Source organism: Lygodium microphyllum, chromosome 12 (genome assembly GCF_053477565.2).
Source record: "Lygodium microphyllum isolate KBCC chromosome 12, Lygodium_microphyllum_v1.1.10, whole genome shotgun sequence".
NCBI classification, from domain to species: domain Eukaryota; kingdom Viridiplantae; phylum Streptophyta; class Polypodiopsida; order Schizaeales; family Lygodiaceae; genus Lygodium; species Lygodium microphyllum.
Window position 1 is genome coordinate 33,696,887 of NC_141146.1, and position 23,225 is coordinate 33,720,111.

General features: G+C 41.4%; 1 protein-coding gene across 1 annotated transcript; it reads left to right on the top strand.

Annotated features, from left to right (window-relative positions):
- The first annotated feature begins 6,784 nt into the window (after window positions 1-6,784).
- LOC148027625 (uncharacterized) lies at window positions 6,785-9,184 on the top strand. Its single transcript, XM_087689858.1, has 5 exons — window positions 6,785-7,214; window positions 7,967-8,096; window positions 8,322-8,415; window positions 8,581-8,766; window positions 8,927-9,184. The coding sequence occupies exons 1-5, from the start codon at window positions 6,785-6,787 to the stop codon at window positions 9,182-9,184; spliced, it is 1,098 nt and encodes a 365-aa protein (XP_087545984.1).
- Window positions 9,185-23,225: the final 14,041 nt, after the last annotated feature.

Here is a 23,225-nt window from a genome sequence, read left to right on the forward strand (position 1 = left end):
TAAGCTTCCACAACCTCAATCAAAACAAGGGAGGATACTAAGACAAAAGGTGCTTAATCCTTGAGCACTCGAGACCTAAAGAGCAACCCAGAGTCCATGAGCAACCAAATGTAGTCCTACCTAAAGGCTCTAAGATAATCACCAAGAACCCCAGCACCTACATATCAATTGAGTTGCAACCCTCACAATCTGAGCTTGCCACACCCACTACGATCTTCTAGTAGAAGGGCTTGGAGTCAACTTGTCCTGCCCAATCAAACCTAAGCCACTAGAACACCTTAAGCTACCACCGCCACGATGATCCATTCTTGAAGTGGCATCCAACATGGCCATGGCCATGGGGGATGATCTGGTCGCATGCATCCGATGGCTAGATTCAACTTTCACACTGTTTGCCAGAAGTTATAAATGTTTAGACCTAGGTCTACTTGACAAGCATATAGCAACCGAGGTACGTTCTTTATCGTATTCTTGGGAAGAATACAAAGTCATCTTCATTAAAACTTCCGCTATTGCAAATGAGATGATCGGGGATGAAATCTAATAAGAGAAGGCCGAAAGCCAACGTTTAATCACATCTTATCAAAAAGTCAAAATTTCCATGCCACTCTAGGAACTCTCTGAACTCCAATGACTTGTTGAATCTGAGTCCAATTTCATGCATAAGTGGTATAAATTGCACCTTTCACGGGCCCAAGAGGAACATCAAATCATGACCAATGAGGAGCAAAGATGCACCATCAAGACCTTGGAGTACAACCCGACCTATGCGGCCCCCATCTCCTTTAGGGTGTTGGCCCTAACCAAGAATCAGCCATTAGAAGACAATGTCATGCTTCACCCATGCTTGGATGAGATTCTAATAGAGGAGGAGCTCTACCTTGCAGGTCGGCTCAACTCAAGTGACCTCTTGGCTGACGTATTGACGTACATCACACAAGTAGGGATTCGTCCATAGGATTTGGACCGTTATGTGACCCTTGAATATAACCCCCAGTTTTACGATTGGTTCTTGAGATAGTAAGGCACACCACGCACACGTTGAATGCCCATACACTTTGATTTCTACAACCCTAGGAAGGATTTTCACCAGGATTTTCATCATTCTAGAGGGAAGGGGGATAATGGATGAAAACTCAAAATGACAATTGAATTCTAAAAGAAAAGAATGAAGGTATGGATTGACTGGTATGCAAATTCTTAACTTCTGTGCAAGAGACACCCTTTAAAGAGAACTAATTGTGGATGTTGTGAGGCAATAGAAACCTAAATGGAAAGACAATAGGATAAAGCCAACAGGCTTCCCTTTTAGGAGGAGGAGCATAGAAGATATGGACTAGCCATGGAAATTAGGGTATTCAACCAATTACAGTATCGCAGCATCCACAATCTCGAAGGAGTGGTGATAACCGAAGAGGTGGTGGCCTAGATGGTGGAATGATACAACCTTACCAAGTACCTAGAGAAGGTGGGACAAGACATTGACCACAATAAATGCACCAAATTCCTGAGGACCTTTGATGTCAAAGGAACATTGGCACAATGACCATCGGACAAGGCGAGACTTCTAGAAGTGTGGTGGTTCCCCTTAGCCTAGAAATTGGAGAAAATGCACTAGGTCTAGCAGAGAAGCCAGAAAGAAGACCCAAGAGGGATGTGTATGGAATGCTAGGGATGGACAAAAGAAGGGTCTACACCAATGCTGGCATCAGCTTAGTAGATATTCTGAATCCCACCATTTGATTGCATGCTAAAATGATTCATACACTCTTTTCAAGCCAAAGATACAATGCTCTTATGAGTAGAATCAGGGTACCCTTGTTAAAGGAGAGTCCTCGGTGACAGCTACAAAATTTGAAAGGAAAAAACTTGCCTCCAAGGCCTCAACCATAGGTTTTGGAGGAGAATTAATAGCCATCATCCAGGAAGCACTAGAGGAGGCAGAGAGAGAGGCGGTAGAGGAAACCCAAGACCCATCACCAATCTATGAGGAGCACCGTTCCCCCACCCCAGGGAGCCCAACCATCTCAATGGCATGAGGAGAACAAGAGAGAGAATAAACCCTTAAAGAGCAATAGGACAACACTTCAAAAGTCATTAACATGACCAACCGCCTCGACCAAGAAGCCTCTTGCAAGAGGAAAGGATAGTTAGTGAGTAGCAAGACTCAGAGCTCTCAAACCAAGGGGGAAGAAGGAAGATTACCCTCAAAATCTCCATACGGAAGGCCTGCTACATCGTTGAGAAAAACAGAGAGCTACAAAGGGTAGAAGAGGAATAAAAAAGGCTAGAAGAAGAGTGCCAAAGGAGGCAAGAAGAGGAGGAAGAAAGGTTGAGGAAACAAGAAGAAGAGGAGATTGCCTTTGCCATTTGGAGATCCATGGAGCAACCCTCCCAGTCTCAGGAATTGGCGATGATGAGCATAGTAGGGGAGGACGTGCCAAGTACAAGCATAGCAGTGGAGGAAGCTAAACCAAGACTGGTGGTGGAAGGCAAGGGTAAAACCCCAATACACCCCATCCCACCAGCCTTGGCCACATCGACAATCACTCCAACATAGGGTGTTGCAGAGGGGGCGTTCAATGAAAGCAACCTCATGGCCTGGGTGCAGTACCTAGTTAGCAAAGTACAAGATATTGCACCTGCACCCAGTGAAGGAGCCCCTCTTGTAGGAACTAAGAGACCAGCTACTATTGCTAATGCCGAGTCATGCCAAGGGCCAAAGGTACCCTGCTTAGAAGTATCAACCACTTCGGTACCTTTGGCCATGCGCCATAATGAAGATCAAGATGAATTGGTGAAGGAATTTCAAAGCCAACTCCACAAGGCAACTGAAGACAAAAAGGCCACACTTGCAAAAAAAGAAAAGACTGCATTCGCAGACTACAGGATGGAGCAAGCAAGGCTGATGACGATCATCAATAGAGAAATGATTTCATTAAAAGAGGCCCTAAAGGCAAGAGAGGAAGAGGAGAGTCTCGAGGAGTTATATGATGAAAGAGAGGGAAAACTGCATCTCCTTGCATAATATGTGCGCTTTCAACTCCCATAAAAATAAACGCCTAAAACTGCAAATAAAAGAGCCAAAGAGGCAAGAAGAATAGGTTATGAAGGAGCTGCAAGATGCAAGGATCCAATAGGGATGAGGAGAACAAGAGGAAACTAATGGAGCTGCACAACCAGTTGCAATTAGCTCTCCATGAGCAAGACATACTTAAAGAGCAAGTGATGAGAAAAACCCAAGAGCTCAAGCAAATGAATACACTGTGGTAGGCGTAAGAGCAAGTAATTGCCACTCTAGCCCAGTACCAAAACCAAGGGTTAGAGCAGATGAAGGAAAAAGCAGAAGAATGGGCAGCCAAAAACGAAGATCGAATAAGAAACTTGGCCTAGAAGAGCTGGCCCGCGCCTTTCTAGTAGAAAGCAAATCCATGGCTGTCAAGATAGGAATGCTGGAGCAACAATGCACATTCTTATGAAGAGTGTTGAATGTCACACAACTAGGAGGAGAAGAGACAGCCGAGTAGCTCAAGAGAAAGTTAGAATTGGTGAGGAGGGCTCTACAACATGGACTACATGACAAGGCACTCGGGACTAGTACTAGTTTGGGACTAGAAGAGCAATGGACTCACCTACACTCAACTGGCTTAATTGCATAAGAACTCACTTTGCTAGGGGGTTCAGGGAGCTAGAAAAAAGCCAATACAACCACCACAATAGGAGCCATTAGAGCCAGTCCAAGAAGAAGGACCCGATTTCGAGACAGATAATCAAGAGGAGGAGCAAATGTAGGAATCAAACCCCTAGATGCCACCACAAGAGTAAACAAAAGAGCAAGGGGAAGAAGAAGGGCCACTTGAACAAATGGTGGAGGCAAGGCACATGCACAGAGGGAGCAAGTGAAACGTGCCCGTAGAAAGTTTCAAGCTAGGACACCGCATGTATCTTCTTCTTCATGTACTTGTTGATGGACATCCCCATTATACATGGCCTTCTCTCTATGCTTACTGCTGCCCATAAGACCAATTTCAACCACAAGCTTGCTATCTACACTACCATTTAACCCATTTTCAACATCAGTTTGCTCCAAATCAACATTACATATTCCCTCTGAATTTGTTTATCTATGTCTTTGTCAATATGCATCAATGCTTGCAAAACTTCACCATCAAACTGTCTTTTTCGTTTTAGCATATCAATGATTGCATCATGAAATTCATGCTTCGCGATTTCAAGAACTTCGCCAAGAGAGATTTTCACTCTACTGCCAACTATGCGTTCTTCCAAGACTTTTTTAAGGTTTGTGGTAGTCTCAAGATCTGATTGTAACCTGTAACCGAGCTACTTGCCCCTTTTCTTCCCTTCTTGTTTCTTCTCTTGAGATGAATCCTCCATAACATGCTCAGGTATGGCTTTTTCAATCTCTTTATACTGCTCCATTTTACTTCGTGTTATGCGTTTAGATGGGCTTAAAGAGGAAGGACCAACAGTGTCGTTGTCTCTTCTTTTCTTTTCTTCCATAAGAGCTTCTTGATTATAAACCTCAACCAAATAAGCATAGGCTGAAAATGAATCCACTAGTGCACTCCATCCTGCTCTCCCTCGTATATTACTCTGACTTCCATCAGTCAATTCAAACTTTGTTGTTTTTCCCTTGTCCATGCAATCTAATGCTTGCATCCAAACACGAGATTTTGCTTAAGCCATACCTCCTTTATGAGCTTCTTCGGTCCTTTCAATTCTCAACCCATATGTGGCTACATCTATGGCAACAAATGTTGCCCTTCCATCCATATCTTCCAACCTCTTCTACATGCCACCATTTCCAAAATTTGGCTCTATTAGAATACTAGTTTCTGTTTCATGTATTTTGCCATCTTTCCAAAAGACTAACCTTTTTGCTTTGCTTCATCGTAGGTTGCATAGTCTCGCTTTTCATGCTATAAACTATCACACCAAATGCATCTCCCTTTGTATCCTTCTTTGTACGGTCTTTGGGCTGTTGCTGCCCGACCCTTCTCTTCTACCTTAACGTCCAACTTTTCGACCTTTGCATAGATTTCTATCAATTCAGCCTCAAATCAGGCGTGTGTTTGATTAATTCATCCAAAGCATCACCTTTAAGAGCCAGACCAATAGGTATAGCCGGTTGTTCTGCCATAGCCACAGGCGCCTTGGCTGCAATTTCAGCCCCCTTCTAAGCACTGGCAGGTGTGGTGCATGTACCCCATCTTAATTTCATTCGCTCCATCTTTACCAACATATGCACTGCCTCAGTTACATTAGCCCAATCTGATTTCAGCCCCATTTCAAAAGAGGCATCCAACTGCGCATATCCAACTTTCAAATTCATGAAGCAAAGCTATAGTAGCCAATCCTTTATTGGGCTTTTCAATCCAATTTGTAAATGTCTTTTTAGTCATCCCCGCATCTTCTAAGAAAAACTCTTCTCTCAAAGCTTTCTTAAAAGTTGCCCAATCAGCATCTCTTCTATGTAACTCATCAATCCGATCATGCAATGCATGCATGGCTAAACGCCAACTCCATGCATACTGCGGTACCCCATGAAACAACATATTTTCTTCATACAAGTGGATGAAGGCCGAAACATTTTGACCCTTAAACTACTTCAATTCCTGTCCCACTGCCTACAATGCATTCATAGCTAAGAAATCAATTCTTTCTGCTTCCTGCCGAGTTTAATGGGAGAGGCGAATGGCCTTCCTCCATTATCATGAACTTGCATAAGAGGGATCTACCTCTAAAGTGTTTGGATTGGTAAGAATGAGTCAATGTTTAATATCAAGTTGAACACTATTTTAGCTAAATTCAAATCAAACTTTGTTTTGTAGGTTCTAAAGCAAGGAGAATTCTTAGCCAAGGAAGAGGCAACTATGTTAGAGGAGAATTCAAGTCTATCTCACCAAACATAAATGAGAGGAAATGATACCCAAGAAAGAAGAGGAAGTGGTAGCCATACTCATTCTCTAGCCACATGCTCTTGGCTAATAAAGGCATAGCTATCCTAGGGATTGAAACCCCCAAATCACTAGCATTGGGAATGATTATGATGCATGTATTTAGATGCAACTCAAGTGACAAGTGTGGTATTTTAAAGGTGCTTCTTGGCCATTTTGGTGCTCAAAAGGGCAGGACAATACTATATATAAAAGGACTTTGGAAGCAGCCTATTTTGGCCCTACCGTTGTGTGCCGGATAGATTATTTTTGAATGAGAAGTACCCCTTATACTTGTAAATAACTCTTTCCGGGACACTAAGGAAACAGTTCCTACCCGGGCGCCAGCTATAAACGGACCCTTTAGGGGGGGGGTAAGCTCTCAAGATGGCAGAATTCACGTAACGTGCTAGCGTCATACGCACTTAACTTACGTCGATAGGCATGGTGTTGTGATTGTAATGAGGTGTATAGAATATATGATTGCAAATTGGATTGAAGAATCTCAACGGACTGGCTCCTGAGGTGTTCATGAGAGGGGGAGGTAGGCAACGGTAAACGGTAAATGGAGAGAGAGAGAGAGAGAGAGAGAGAGAGAGAGAGAGAGAGAGAGATCCTCTCCTGTCAAGAAATCCTTTCCTGGTAGGGGGAACGTGCGGTAGTTCTCTCTCTCTCTCTCTCAGTGCTCTTGCCGTGATTAGGTCAAAACACACACACACACACACACGCACCCCCCCCCCCCCCCCCCCCCCCCCCCCCCCGGGCAGATATCTACGCAGACATCCGCGTGAGAACAGTACACATATCTGTATTATTAAGCAGCAGCTATGGCGGCCTCCCGTTCCCAGTCTTCGTGCACCACCACGCCCCCCTACTCGTCGCCCAACTCATCCCACTGCCCCACCAGTGCATCCTCGCCGTTGATCTTCCACCCCCATCATCCCCCGGGACAATATCATCCCCACCCTCCAATCATCCCTACACACACGGCCCCCGGCCACCAGCACCACCCCCTCCAGCAACAGCCCAATCAGCAGGCGCCACCTCTCTACTATGTCCAATCCCCGCGCGACAGCTCAGCGTCCGCGCACGATGACAGGGCAGGCTACTATTGGTGGGATAGGCGGTCCACGCCCTACTCCAGCGCGCCCTCCTCTCCTCTCAACTTCTTCTATAACCACCCCGCCCTGGGCGAGCCCCTGCAGCGCCCGCCCGCCCCTCTCAATATTAAAACCGCCGCCATTAATCTTGCTGCCGGTGCATGATTCATTCGCCATTCACTGCTTATTATCATAGCACGGATTGATCTTGTTTATGATAGTAATTAACAATCCGTATCTTGCTTGTGATCTTAATTACGACTTCTTTCATGCATTCATGTCTTGCAGGAGCAGCATTCATCTTGTTTTACATGATCAGCACTCATCTTGTTAATGCTCACTCAATTGGCAGCATCAACCTTCTTGTTGTGCATGATCAGTATTCATCAGCTTGTTTATGACTGTAGTAAACCTTTTGCACGATCTCAACGCGCATCAATCACTTTCATGATTAGCCTTAATCTTGTATATGATTACAACAAGTATGTGTGCATCTCAATTTGTTTTTGTGCATGCATCAGCTTGCTTATGACCATGATAAACATCTGCATCTCGATTCGCATCCAGTACGTTCATGATCAGCGCCCTTCACAAGTGCTACAAAAATGTGCATCTCAACTTTATTCAGTCATCATATGATGTTTACGATCAACCGCGGCCTTGTCTATCATCGCAATAAGCATCTGCATCGATCTGTTTGCAGCTAATTATATGATTATGCGTTTGCCATAAATCGTGCCTATGGCCTTACCCTTCGCATCTGCATGCACGATGCATCTTCTTTTATTAGCAGCAAGGTATCATGGTTATTGGTATAGTCTGCAGATCACAACTAATATTCGTGATCCTGTTCATAGTGCTTCTAATAAGGTCTTGAGTTTACTAATCATTGTTTCGATCCTCGCGCAGGGCAACACACAACACTTAAGAAAGCTCCTTATACGAAGTGGGCGCCCACTGTCCACAAGTTGGAGCCTTTCGAAGAAGATGATGCTGATGAAACCAAAGACATCCGCAAGCTCGTCATGTTTTGGTGCAAGTAAAGAAAACAGTGTTCCTCTAAAGAAGTGATTCATATACTCCCGAATATTATAGCACCACATTAGTGGTACATATAGCGGCTTTGACCTGTACTATTGGCCATTTATGCCCTAGGCTTTTCATATGCTATTATGTATCATGTGCATATATAATAACGTCGTGTGCATGTTGTAGACGAAGGTGTATGTAATGAGTTGGGAGCTAATTTTCTTGTTTTGACTAGGTTTTACTTGATAATCACCCTCATTGCATTGGCATTCGCCATCCTTGTCACTTGGATCGCTTGTGAACCTCGAGGCTCACAACTAGCGGTTGAAGTAAGTGAATCGTAAGCCAACTTGAAAATGTCAAGTACACACTTCTAGAGGTTTTAAAATTATGCAAGATTTTGTAGTTGCATTGTAGCCCAAAGTTTTGTTTCCAATACACCTTACAACTATCAAAGAACTTGAACTTCAATTGTTATTTATTTCCTTTTGCAGAATATAGAATTCCTTGACTTGGCACTTCTTCATGGGAGTGATAGAATTGGGGTGCCCACTGACATGATATTTGTGAAATCGAGAGCCGATTTGAATTTTGAAAACCCATCAAGATATTTTCGAATGGTTTTTAACCCAACCCTTGTGACACTTTCATATCTTGGAGTTCCCATAGCTCATGGAAAGGTACTAGATAGGCTATAGGAATGTCAAGACATGTTTTGCACTCTTTCCCATGTCCTGTTGAATCAAAAGTGATTGATTGCAACATAAGACATCATTAATAATGTTAACTAATGATTTGACATCTTCAAAGTTTGAACATTCTTTCCACTTTATTAATTAGGTCATGGCTTTTGCCCTAAATCAAGAATCAACACATTCAATTGAGGTGGAGATGAATTCTCAAGAGGCTCCACTCTACGGTGCAGGTGTAAACTTTGAATCAAGCAGTGGTGAAGTAAAGACCCAACTCACAGCTATGTTGGATGTGCAAGTGAGCATTTTATGGAATTTTATAAAAAGACCCTTTTTACGCAATGTAAGATGTGACTTTTTTGTAAATCCAAATAATTTAACAGTGAATGGCATAAATTGTGATTAAGCAAGAATTGTTATAATGCATTCATCTAGCATATGTTGCAAAATTTTATCTTTGTACATGTTAATCAAATACATATTTGTAACTGTATCATATACATGGAGTCTAAAATATGATTCTATAGCTCATTTTATAAGTCATATCTCCTCATCAATGCAATAATGTTGGTTTCTCACATGCCTTCAATCCACACATAAATGTAATTTGTTTCAAAAACCTTCGTTAGACAAGTGTTCCATAAAAGGTTTGCTTAGAGAGCCTATACAAAATTAAACTTCATAAGTACATAAGTGTGTGTGACCAATATCTTGTTTACAAGAGCTAATGCTTGATTATGTCCAAAATGGTTACCAAGCTTTCTTTCATAATCATTTCTATATGCCAAAATTTTAAACTTGTTAATATTTCTATGATCAAACCTTTTATACGATTTATTGATGATAATATGTTTTGTTTTTACTAACTCTCTGTCTAAGGTGTTGGAGAGGTGTTGCAACTCAAAGTTTAAAGTAATAAGTGACTAGATATCTATTCACTATCCACAATTCAAGTGCTTTGATGATGAAAGCTTTTTCCATCTAATATGGGGTTGCGAGTACACTTGCACTCTTTGGAAGAAACTTTAGGACTAGTTAATAAAATCTCGCCTACATGATGTGGTCTCTTAGATGATAGCCCTACTTGGTTAGAAAGGGAGGAAGTCCCTCTTTATTTTTGAAGTTTCGTAAGTGATAAGGTGTTCTAGCATCTTTAGAATTTGTGATGGCATAAACACTTCAATATTTAAGGGTAGACCATGGCTATTTTTTAATCCTTCAAATTAGTTTGAAAAGTTTTGTAATTGGTTAATAACCTTACCAAAGGTTAACTCCAAGGACTTGGTTAATAGCCTTACTTAAGGTTGAGTCCCAAGGACTCTGAGTGGAAGTTGGTATCTCTAACCTCCAAAGCTCAAATAGAATATCTTCCACCTCATACTATATTCGACTCAATTTTTTTAAAAAGAGTGTAATAATATGGGTTGTAACTATATTAAATTGTATGGAGACTAGATGCAACTAAGGAATACCTCATTGAGACAGTTTGATAAGTGGGGAGAGAAATTTCTCGTGTCATTATAGCTAAAGCACATGATAGCCACCACTTATGCAAAGGGGACTTAATATGTAAACATAAATCCTTCATCACTTAGAGATGCGATGTTTCAAGTCATGATGGCTCTTTCTAATAATTATACTAGTAGCTTTTCATATTATTTATTGAATAGAAGCCTTGCAATTTTTCCATATTGTTGTTTCTTGGGTGACCATTAGTAGAATAGTAGCTCACTATTATTTTGAAGTGTCCATCTGGTGTGGTAGTGGATAATAGAGTTGACACACATTTGTATCTTGTGTAGTCAAATAAACTAGGATTATCCATTAGCAACACTAGACAACTTTGGACGGTTTGTAACATGGTCCTATTAGAATGAGTGCCTCAATCTTGCTCTAGGTTCAAAAGTTCTTCTTAGTGGTTGAGCATTTTACATGTCAGTAGAATAGTTTTTAGCAAATTTCCTCTCAACCATGGAACTCTTGTCATGAGAATACAATTTTTACCATTTTTACTAATTAATATTCCTTGCAAATTTAATGTGTTACATGAGTATATTGAGGACATATCCATGACATCCATTTTGCATCCCATCTACTACTTTTAAAAAGAATTTGAATGGGTCATTAGCTTGTTATATCAATATAAAATAGTGGTAGATGGAGCAACTATTCTTTCAAGGGTTCAAATCTCCAATGGCTCAAACTATCTCTCATATAGTTAGCTTGTACTCTAGCTTTGAACCATCAATACTCTGCTCTTTCACTCCCAATGAAAGCACGAAAGAAAATCAATTCATGAATATATAGTAGACTCACTTGCTTACATCTATCTATGTTGTAGTCCAAAAAGCAAGAGTAGTTTATTGGTGATGTTGCAATCCAAGTGTTGTACTCTAAGCCACCACCTCACCTTCCTTCAATCCACAATTGCCACAACTCCAATGCCAAGAGACAAAGATGGAGAAGAGCTTCTCCATGACCAATTCCTCACTCACTCACACTCTCCTTCACACATTCCCTCTTAATCAACCATTTATCCTTTCAAGATATGGAAGCAAGTGGGGGGAAAGAGATGGAATCAAGAAGTGAAGATAGAGATTCACACCACACTAGTCCCTCTATGTCACACTCTCATACTCTCTACCTCACTTCAAAGTTATGGAAGTAAGAAGCATGTAGACAATAAGATGGAGAAGTGGTAGGCACCGAATGTGTGTACACAAGAATGAGCTCTTTATTCAGTATTACATGTTATTTACACTAGGGTCTTTTTAAGGATTAGGAAAACCTTTACTCTAGTCATCTCATGACTAATCCTCCTTTATACATTCCACTTCGGGGATTGTAAACATGGTATAGGTAAAACCAAATAGAGTTTCCTATGACCTCCACATCTATTACAAGTCTTCTAGTTTAACTCTAGTTGATGTTACAACTTGCATGGGAGTAATCCTAGCTCTCACTTAGTTTTTACAAGTTCACCTCACAAATGGATATTGCCAAAAATCATACATTGAATCCTCAAATGTCACATAGCTTTGCAAAAATGAATTCCAATGCCCTTGATTAGCCTTCTTAAACTTCATATATCTAGATTTTGATGTGGCTAACATAGCTTTTCTTCTCTAAGTGTTAGCATTTATCCCCATTGATAACTAAGTGTCAATCCTATGGCATGGTCCATCGATGTAGTGTGGTGGTCTTTGAAGATCCATATCTTCAAGGGGCTACATGGAACCTGATGGATGGAAAAATAACATATGGAGGTAAAATAAGATCAAATAAACTAAGTTTAAATTTCCTTACCTTGTGCCTACCCTTTTTTATATGATAAAAGTTACAATGCTTCCAAGTGTTGTAGTGTTATGGCATACTTGATTTCCATTAGTACTAACTAAGGGAAACTTGAGGCCTCAAAATAGCCCTCTTGTTGAGAGATAGGTATGTGAACCCAATGTATGAAAGTTTGGATAAGGGTAGCTGGGTGTGAATGGACTAGAGGGCAGGGGAAAATCCTAACCCTAGCCACCAAAAGGCTATTTAAATATCCAAGAGGTCACTATCACCAAAGAAGAGAGAGAGTGTACCAGTTGTACTCCATAAGTAATTGAATAAGCAAGATTTTCTTCTTGTATTTCTTGAGCTCTCTTCTCCCTCTTGTGCACATTTCTTGTCATACTACAAACTCTCATTTCCAACATGGTATTAGAGCAATCTCTGATCCCTTTAGCTTCCCTAAACCTCAACTCAACCTAAGTGCACAATAAAAGCTTCATTTTCCCATCTTGGTCTTTCAACCCCCATAGTCAACCAAAACTTGCCTCCAATTGGAGGGGCTTGTGTGAGCAAAAGAGGGCATATTGGCCTCTAATTTCTTCAAGATAAACTTTCCTCAGTACCAGGGACTTCTTCCTAGCACCACAAACCCCAGCATTGGTCACGCTACAAGACACCATTATCGAAGAACGTAGATAGGCACAGTCTAGGGCAACATGCAGATTCGTATGGTTGTGTGTTCTGTAAGGGACGAATTAATGGTGGCTACCTTAGGGTTTTGATAGTCCCTTAGTGGGCTATCCTCCCAAAAGAGGGCTCCTCAAATATTTGCACATAAAAAGAGATCTCTGTCAAACCGTAGCTGTGGATTTCCTAGCAGGCATCGCCAAGAAGCCTCAAGCTCTCCTATTTGCATTTTTTTCACTCTAGGAATCATTAACATTGATTCTAATCACTAAAGCATATTATTTGAAGCTTGTTCGAGATCTAGGAGTGGCTCCAACACTCGAGGGACATCAATGAGCTCACCGAGAAGCCGACTTTCAATCGGTCTTCACTCAAGCATCTCACTAAGCTTAACATTAGTGTTTCTAAACACTATTGATTAACCTTCTAATCACTTGCTTGCTGGATATCTATTAAATCTGGTATAAACACATTGACCATTGTCCTCATCCCTCATCTCATCTTATAACACATTAAATTTGAGCATGCTACTTATTAATCATCTCTTTTGCTTTTGCTCCTATTGGCCATTGTCTAAAGGACTAGACAGTGCCATTGCTTAGAGCAACCGTTAAGACCTTCTTATGGCCATGGTCCATGCCAATGTTAGACCTCAAATTCGTAAGTTTGATGGAAAATACTTTCATCCATGGCATGTATTAGTGAAGTATAAAATGATGGAATGGGGCTACTTGCCCTTCATCAAAGGGACCAAGGTTATTGACCCATCAAAACCACTTGATATAGAAGATTATGAAAGAGCTCAAGCCATAATCATGCTTCATCTGTATAAGCAAGGAGAGGACCTAGGTAAGTTCATCTCACACATGAAGGGACTCATGGCACAACTATCCTCAATTCAAGCTCCAATTCATGATGAAGTTGCTATTGCAATTCTCTTGAAATCTCTAAAAAATGTATTTTCTACCCTTGTAACTAATCTTACAAATATCCCTAATCGAACCTTGGAATGCACCATCCAATCTCGTTTAGATGAGGAGAAAATAAATAAAAAAGAAGACAGTGCTAGTCAAGCATCTACTTCAATAGCCCGTGAGCAACTCTTTGTTCATACTATCTCCACTAAATGCTCCTTTTGCAATAAAAAAGGACACCTTGTAAGCAACTATTGGAAAAAATACCCAGACAAAATGAAGTGCAACAAATGTAAGAAGACAGGGCATATTACCAGTAAATGCCCTACCACTCCCAAAGTACCAAAAGAATTAGAGGCCAACTTTATCTCAAAACATATGATGATCAACTCTTCTAAATCTATAAATCTTTTACCTATAAGCACTCTTATAGCCTGATTTATAAAGGCATCCCATTTGTTTGAGAGGGGGAACATTAACGTGTCTTGTAGTTGAATGCCACCCTAGCATTGAGGGGGGTGTTGAGAGATAGGCATGTGAACCCATGTATGCAAGGGTGGACAAGGGTAGCTAGGTGTGAATGGGCTGGAGGGTAGGGGGGAAACCCTAACCTTAGCCATCTAGAGGCTATTTAAATAGCCAAGATGTCACTCTCAAAGAAGAGAGAGTGTGTACTAATTATACTCCATGAGCAACTGAATAAGCAAGATTTTCTTCTTGTACTTCTTGAGCTCTCTTCTCCCCTTGTGCACATTCTTTTTCATGCTGCAAACTCTGATTTCCAACACCTTTAAGGGAGTTTAACCAAAATATTACCTCAAAAAATGGAGGCATTGTAAAGTTTTTGCAAATGAGCTCCAAAATTTTTGAAGATTGCATTTTTAGAGCCTACTCTTGAATTAGAACCTACTCTTCAAGAGCTTTTTAGTGGTATATGGGTTGATAGGGTTTGGGAGTGGAATAATGCAGCCAAAACACTCCCTTAGAAAGCTATTTTGAGATCTCAAAATTCCTCCACTATGGCTTCTTATGGTGTTCGTGATTTTTTTGTGATGTTGAAATTTACTTGTATCCAATTTAATAAGTGTGTTGATTTATGTACAACAAACAATGGGTCTTAGGCCTTAAACATTCACCAATTTTAGAACTTTTGGTTATATTGAAGGTGTACTAAGGGATCAAAGTTGAATATTAAGTATACTATTATACTTAGGTATGCAATGATATCAAGAATAGACTCAAGGTAGATTAGATGTACCAAAACCACTTGGAAGATGGAGTTCTTTCTTGAGAAAAACCTTATCCAATGGGGGATGATGCTCAAGGTAATGCTGAAGTTTAGGTAGTGAATCTAGTTTTAATGGGAGGATTATTGAATAGAGGGGTGGGTATACAAGATTTAGGGTTTGTATGATTTTTTTGACTTTGCATCACTACTCAATATCAATCACAAGACATTTTCCTTTGCAAAAATTTCTATGATGTGTTTGTACCACTCTCTCAAGAACATGGTTTTTGGGTTTGCTCTTCTCTTGAGATTTTTAATCACGAACTTGTTTGTGTTTTCCTAATAGGTGTGTGCAATGGAACAAGTTAAATTTCTCTTATCTCCTTCTTTACTAACCTCTTCATAAATTCTTCTTATATGATTAGAATGCTTTTAAGTCAATGTGTTGATGCTCTTCTCAAGTTATAGACCAACGGGGCAAGACCTCAACATCATGATTTTCAACAATCATGTTGACCATTACAACGAAGTATCTAAAGTTCTAAAGGTAGTATTGAGCTAGCTAAGCATTTAGATATTATTTTCTTCCACTAGTCTCTCATCCATTCTATAGAGTATATGTGTAGTTCATTGTGTTTCTTGCCATCAGGGGACTTTACTTTTGATGTACTCACTTGATGGTTTGTTTGGTTCTTAACCTCCAAGTATTTTTCCAACTTTTCCTTCGTAAATTGCATTTTTTAAGAATTGGCCAAAAGGAGATTAAGTGCAAGTGTTAGAACTTACAAGGAAGGATGCATACATTTTGAGCTTCATCGAGATTATTTTTTGGAACACATATTTCCTTTGAGACCCTTCAAGCCCTTGTACTTGTGCATGGACCCTTTGATCCCTCGAACTCATGAACAAGCCCTTTAAGACTTTGTACATAGTCTCTCCCCCCTCGTACATATAGCACACATGTCCATGTCGTCATCTTGACTCGTGTACATCCGATCCCATACTATATCGAGCACACCACCACCCCTATGGATATCAACACGAGCATGTTGGCTACATAGACAAGCACATCATTGCTCGTGCATATGACTTCACTGATGGTCATGCACATGCGTACCCCCTAATATTATCAAATTCTATCCATGGTCATGCATATGGATACATAGGATTGATACTTATGCACATAGAGGTTGACACTCAAGCATTCTCACACATGTACACAAACACTTAGACATACATAGTTACTAGGTGCTTCATGTCAAAGGCGTGTCTCATGTGGCAAACAGGGTTAATAACCACTTAAAAATAAATTCAAAGTATATCTCAAAGCGCAGGGATCAACACCTCAAAAATGGAAAATATTTTTTTAAAAAAAGCTTATAAAGTTATAAAAGAACATAGTCTCTAGTTTATTTGCTTAAAGACCCCAAACTTCAACATAGATATCATAAGAATAAATATATTTATATAAATGATAGCTTCCTCTTCCTCCCAGACTTGGTCAAATCTGGAAGTTGTAGCAACAAGCTCATGCAAGTGTGAAACTATCTCATACCCACTCCTAGACATTGTTATTTCACCTAAAAGTCACAAGAATATGCATTAGTTAACTCACATGTATATTCAATCTTAATTTAACAATGAATAAGTCATAGTGAGGTAAAATCCTTGGTGTTAGTTAAAAAACTTGCTGACTAGGGGGTGAAACTGATGTAAACTCACAAAGCAAGTCTTGAAACTCCCACTTATTCCAATCACATGGTACTTGGCTTATGTGCAAGTGAGATATACTATGCTCATAATCAAATGGCAATAGGCGATGGCATTGAAAATAGCTAAAATAGCTAATCTCTATAAACAAAGGAGTGCCCATATCAGCAAAGTGATCACCACGCGACCTCTCTATAACTCATGCCATGCTTCTACAAATGATGTCATTTGTAGCGAATGGATGCAATATCTCTTGCAATTTCTTTTGGTATTCAAAATCACTGAAATACTCAAAAATAGAGGTAGCCATCTAAAGAAAATTTCAAGAGAATACTCTAAGAAAAAAAAATTGCCATTTAATCTTTTTCTTGATGATAACCGAACTAATAATAAGTTACTTTCAAAAATAAAACCAATTTGAATGAAGTATATAAAAATTACAAGGTGAGACAAATACAAGGAGTAGAGAATACATAGCAAATATGAGAACAACAAAATCTTCTTTAATTCCAAACAAATTGGTACAAAGATGGCTCTGTCCACCCATGTGCTTCCATTGTGAAGCTTAGATGGTGATCTTGAGATGATAGGTGAAGAGCTTAAGGCTAACTGAAAAACTTTGACTAGGTGAAAGACAGATTGATGATGGCTTTAGCTAGGGAATATTTCCTTTACTGATAGGCGGTGGTGCTACCTCCAAACCCCCATCCAAGGAGACTGATGGGCCGGTGCCCCTAAGACCTCGAGTGAGGGGCCCCTTCCATGGATCCTAGATCTCAAAATAGTGGTCTCCAATAACTCCCAAATCCCACAACATATGAGGCATTACAACTTAGAGCAACATGGATCATTGATGGCACCTTACGAGGATAGAGCATTGAGCATATCTAACAACGAACATATATATGAGCATGTCTTTAAAGAACATAACTATTCCTCTTAAAGTAGGCAATGAAAGATTGTACACTTGCACAAAAATATTGACAAACTATTGAGGTAGGGAATGAGAGGTTATACTAACTTTTCTAAAATTTCATTATATACAATGTTAATGGTAGTATTTACCATATCTTCTTTCTCATCAAGCAAGATCTTCAATCCATTTTCATGGGTTGGAAAGGTCTAGGCCTAATGTGACATGCTCAACTAGAGAGCCTTCAATGACACAAATTTCTAATGGTCCTTCAAGAGATATTTCTAAGCAATGCCATCTAGGATTCCTTAGAATACCATGGAGTTGATTACCTAGACTCGCTTGAGTCCACCTCGCAAGGGAAGATTCTAGCCATTCCCACAAGGACCTTAAAAGAGTTAAGGTCACCTAATAGTCTTCTCATGTTAGTCTCTTCAATCATCATGCTTTATACAAAAACACTCAAACCAAAGCACGCCTGTGTCACACTTGGTTCAAAGAGAGTGAGAAATGAGGGGTAATGCAACATGTCAACCTCCTTGCCCATAAGGCATAGTCTCACTCATGTCTCCTAAAATGATATGAAATCAAGGTTCTATGAGATTTCCAATTGAGTCAACAATAACTTTGAGGAAATCTCTTAGCTAATATAAAAAGACTTGAATGGATGCTAGAAGACTATTAGGTAACCTTAGCTCTTTTAAGGATTAGATTCAAGTTGATCCTTGTGGAAGTGATGAGAACCTTTGGGGGAGCTTTCGCTCAACCTCCAAGACCCACAGACCGCTTATTGTTTCAAGTGTTCCAAGCCGAGCACTAATGGCTACCTCTCACATAGCCGACGCACCATCCATATCTACGGGTATAGTGAGCTTACCTTCATGCCAATCGAGTTACCTCCTCTCCCGTGCACTTTGGTAGCTCCACAATCCAAGTGCAAGCTTCAAGCAAGCTCCATCCTCAAGCTCCACGCTCCAAGCTCCATAGCCACAAGCAAGACAAGAGAAGAGAAGAGAAGAGAAGAAGAGAGGAGAAGATGGAGAGCTTCTCCTCCCTGGTCCCTCACCCTCACACACTCACTCCCTCACACTCTCACACTCCCTCTCTCAAGCACAAGCTCAAGCAAGCAAGAAGAATAAGAAAAAGAAGAAGAAGAAGAGAGCCACTTTTGGCCACACACAAGAATGAGCTTCTCATTCACTTTTCAACTTTATATAAAAAAACCCTAAATCCCTTTTGGGTGGTCATCCCCTTATCCCCTTTTTTACATGGCTGGCCCTAGCCTAGGCCATTTTTCCCATTGTCCTTCTATCTTCCTAGCTTCCTTTCCACCGCTCGTCTACATTTACAAATTGCACGGGTGAGAGCCCGGCACTCCTTAAATTAAATCATGATGCGCTTGAGCTCTTTTACAAAAGTATTGACTTGCGCTTTTCCTTGTGTGCCTTTTTCCCTTATTTAGGACTTTTCTGCGCTTCTTGTGTTTCTAGAATTTTCTTGACCTGCCTTCATCTTCCGTTTCACTTTGCCTTGGCCTTTGTCTTCTGCTTTAGCTTTTCCAGATTTTTCACCTTGTTCGTCTGACGATTAACATTACCCCCCTCCTAGACGAGTGCCAGTCCCATGGCACTCACCGTCGTAGGTAGCAGGCTTTGGCATGCACTGAAGACGTGGGTGGAAGGGACATTGGTGGTTGCCGTGGAGGAGTGTTGGTGGTGGTGTGGAGGAAGGTCGTTGGGGGCACGTTGGTGGCCTAGGTGGTTGGTGGTAGGGCTGTTCTTTGTTGGGGATTGCACTGATGGCCAGCACAAGTGTTGGTTTGTTGGGGATTCTGCACATGACGATTCTTGGCGGGCTTGCAGGATGGTAAAGGATAAGAATTCAGAGTTGGTTGTCGATGAAGAGCGAATGACACTTTGGTTGGAGTCTTCAATACCTGCAATTGAAAACCTCTCATAGGTGGTCTCTCCCTAGGGGTAGTGCTAGTCTTCTCTATCGTGCACAAGACATAGTTCAATTAGTTTGGAAGACAGGTCGAACTCTAAGCAAGTTGAGAGTATTGTCTTGCACTTGAGGACCCAAACTGTGTATATATTTTGGTGCAGATATTATGTGAGTGCTCGTGCATACTTAGATATTACGTAGTTAGAAGACCGCGAGGACTGGTTTCTCGTAGCAATGTGTAGATGAAGCAAAGTTGTCCATGTTGAGAAGAAGTACACATGGAGGTGTATGAGACATTCTTTGCGTTGTGATTGCACGACGTAGCATAATTGAACACAGGGGCACCGCACTTTCGGTAGCTGGTAGCTATTAGGCCCGCGGGATGAGGACAGTGTACTTTTCATGGCCATTTGTGTGATGCTTACCACGATTGATTGCAATGGTATTAAGGCAAAGTGCAAGAGGGAATCGTGCGAATGGGTCAGGGTGACAGGTCTAACCATAGGCGAGACAAGCTCCCTAGGTATGTTCTGCCCTTGATGTATCCTAAACAATTATGGGTGATGTTAAAGGGCTAGGGGACTAGGGACGGAGCCAATCGACCAAGGTCATTGGACGTACCTAATTTGAGGACCCCTAGGTGCTGTGCTGTGATTGTGGGTGCTTCGTATATTTTCATTCTTTTCTTTTCTTTTTTCCTTTTCCGTTTTCTTTTTCGTTTCTTTTTCATTTGTTTTTTTCTTTCTTTCTTTCTCTTCTCTTTTCTCCTCTTTTTATTTTTGGACTTGCCTGAGTACAACCATTGCAATATGTTGAGGCTATCAGCCTTTCAATGGGTTAGAAAATGTCAAGCTTCGAAGGCTCAGGAAATGGATATTACAGTGCTGATTGTGCCCTAGCCTCGTTGTTAGAGAAGTAGTCATTGATATGGGGAGATACACTTGAGATATTGCAACCCTCTTTGGAACGTGCGATGTTGGTACAATTGGGGTAACAACTGTCGTGAGTGCCCGGCGTAGATACTGTAACCCAGAAAGAGGAAGTGGTTAAGATCATGCTTTGGGCCATGCGACATGGGCACTCACAAGGGCGATTTTTGCTTTTGGCAGCGTGGCTTTGTCATGGTTCTTTGTGAGGTTGGTGGTCTTGCGGTGACTTGGGCATTGAACACGTTCGCACAAAGACCTACATTGTCCTGCATCCATTTGTCACTTCATGAGAGTATATGCAAGTCGCATGCATCAAGTACAACGAACAGATGCAATCATGTCAAGATATTACTTTATTAAAATCCTATGATGCTGATTGTGATGCATATTCCGATGCTTGTTAAAGACGTGGCATATATTAGCAATAGGTAAGGAAAGTGTATACAGGTGGGGAACATGCCCCTTTAACCATTTAAAGACAAAAAGTTATGGCAGGATGGCCTTTGTTAAGCTGCTTATATATCATAGGGGCTACTCTATTTACACGAGGCGGGGTGAGTCCGAGTGGTCGGGCGACTCCGGCTGTGCCAATGAGGGGCTCTTGTGAGGCTGGGCGGGGAAGATGTCGGCTGGGACCCGAATGGTGTAGTTCCTGGCCGCAACTGTTTCCAGAATGCTTTTAAACAATGCATCAAATTCCTGCTTGTCTTGAGTTGCCCTCTCCTCTTTTGAGCACCTGGTGCTCAAGCGTCTGGTGGGAGCTTGCGTGGCTGGTGTTGCCACACCCCGTGTGCTCCCTTGAGCTTCTGTTCCCCTGGCCTGGGGAGTTTTTGGTCTACATCCTAGGCAGTGTCACTTGGGGCCTTGTTTCTTTGCATACCTTTTAAGGGTAGGTATGTAGCGTTGTGACGGAGGAGCTTGTGATGCATGCTCCCTCCAACAACGGATAGCGTCCTTGCAAGCCAGCTGTAGTGGGTGCTCCATGTCGGCTACCATGGGGGGACTTGCAAAATGCAAACCAAGGATTAGGCCTTGAGACAGGATAAAACTAGTTGCATGGAAGGGATTATACAGTGGGTTATCAAGCGCATATCACGAGGAGGGGTGAGGTGAGCATGCATTGTTTGTTGTAGAGGGACAACCCCCTATTGATGTTCATTTTGCCTCCAGCCATAGTAGATCTTGTCTTATGCTAAGTTGCATGGAGTGGTTGTCATGGAGTGGGGCAAGGCTCATCCTCGGAAGGATAGATCGGAAAGGGGAAAAGGTGTATATGAAGGGACGGTACCCCGTCTACACCATCAGAGATGTTGGTCAGGGCTTCCTATGGCGGTAATGAGGGTTGCATGCCCTCCTGCTAGAGGCGGGAATGGTCACACAACTTCTAAATGTGTGGTGAGAGAAGGACTTGAGAGGAACTTAGCCTATCAAACCCAACTCTTATCCCTGCGCTTGACTATCATTGCTTGTGTGTGTTGATATTGTCTATACAGGGTCACAACATTCATTGTTTATTTATATACATATTTGCAAGTCCATGTCACTTCACGAGGATAAAAGCCAATTGTAGAACTCCGAATTGTAATGGAGTATGGCACACGCATCCAGTACTCATGGCAACTTACTCAATATAACGATAGATATTTTGTAACATCAAGTAGCATGAAACCTTGTCCGAGTCTACTGGCAACATGTGACTCCTCCTCAGTGAGAACCTTATCAGCCAGAGAGTTCTCTTGGCTAGTTCTAGCTAAGTCCATACCCCGAATGGCAGTCAGCACTCGAAAGGAAGTTGGTGCCACATAGGTTGGGTCTCTTTGAGACTGCCATTTGGCCAATCGCTCCTCTTAGACTGTCATAATTTGGGCTCCTAGCTCGGCCATTGCAATGCAGTTTTCAAACCAACGTTTTTCAAATTGATTTCGACCCTCTGATTGTTGCTTTAGTTGCTCTATCTCTAAGAGATTTGGTTGGCAGAGCACATCATTGAATGTTACAGTTAAGCGTAGTTTGTCGGCTTCCTCGTCAGAGGTGAGTCGCATGCATTTATGCAAGAGCCTGTCATAGCTATGAAGCTTGGAGATGGAGCTTGCTTGAAAGTGCATCTTGGATTGTGGAGCTACTAGTAAATTCACGGGAGGAGTCAACTTGATCGGTTTCAAAGGTAAGCTCATTATACTTGTGTGAGAGAGAGTGCACACTGCTATGTGAGAGGTAGCATAGCTCTCGGCTTGAAATGCTTGAAGCAATAAGTGGTCAGTGGGTCTTAGCAGTGTGCTCACGAAAGCACCGACATTTTGGTTCCATTGCTAGGACTAATGAATTCAAGATTGAGTGCTTGCACGCTTCAAATCGAGCAATGGAGTAGGAGTTCGTCTCTAAAGCGGTGCTTGGTTTAGGTAGGAAGCGAGAGAGTTGGAGGGTGTTGGATCTCCTTTCCTTAATAATTTAGATGTTGGAAGATTTAAGAGCATTAGTTAGCTCAATGGTATGTTATTTTTTATTAGTAGAATGTATTAAGGTCTAGGGAATAATAAAAAAGAAGGAAAAGACAAGTCCCTGTAAAAACCAAGAAATAGGGGAATAGAGAAAGAAAGAAAAAACAAAAGATTTTGAATATCTGGGAGATAGAGAAGAAAAAGAGAGAAACAAAAGGTGAGAAAGGGGGAAGAGAGAGCTCATTTGGACACTAAGAGATTGAGAGAGAGAGCTATTGAGAGAAGAGAGAGAGCCAATGTTAACCTCAACACAAGAAAAAGTGAAAATTTTGGAAAAGTGCAAGTCGGAACTGAAAGAGGTAGCCCAGAAGGAAATCAGACTTGGAGGTGCCCAAAAGCATAGGCATG

Bases quoted from the DNA above. Each gene is read 5' to 3' on its own strand.
- LOC148027625 (XM_087689858.1), top strand. From the start codon at position 6,785: ATGGCGGCCTCCCGTTCCCAGTCTTCGTGCACCACCACGCCCCCCTAC. The intron at 7,215-7,966 runs GTGCATGATTCA...ATCCTCGCGCAG, and splicing joins CGCCATTAATCTTGCTGCCG to GGCAACACACAACACTTAAG. The intron at 8,767-8,926 runs GTACTAGATAGG...TTTATTAATTAG, and splicing joins TTCCCATAGCTCATGGAAAG to GTCATGGCTTTTGCCCTAAA.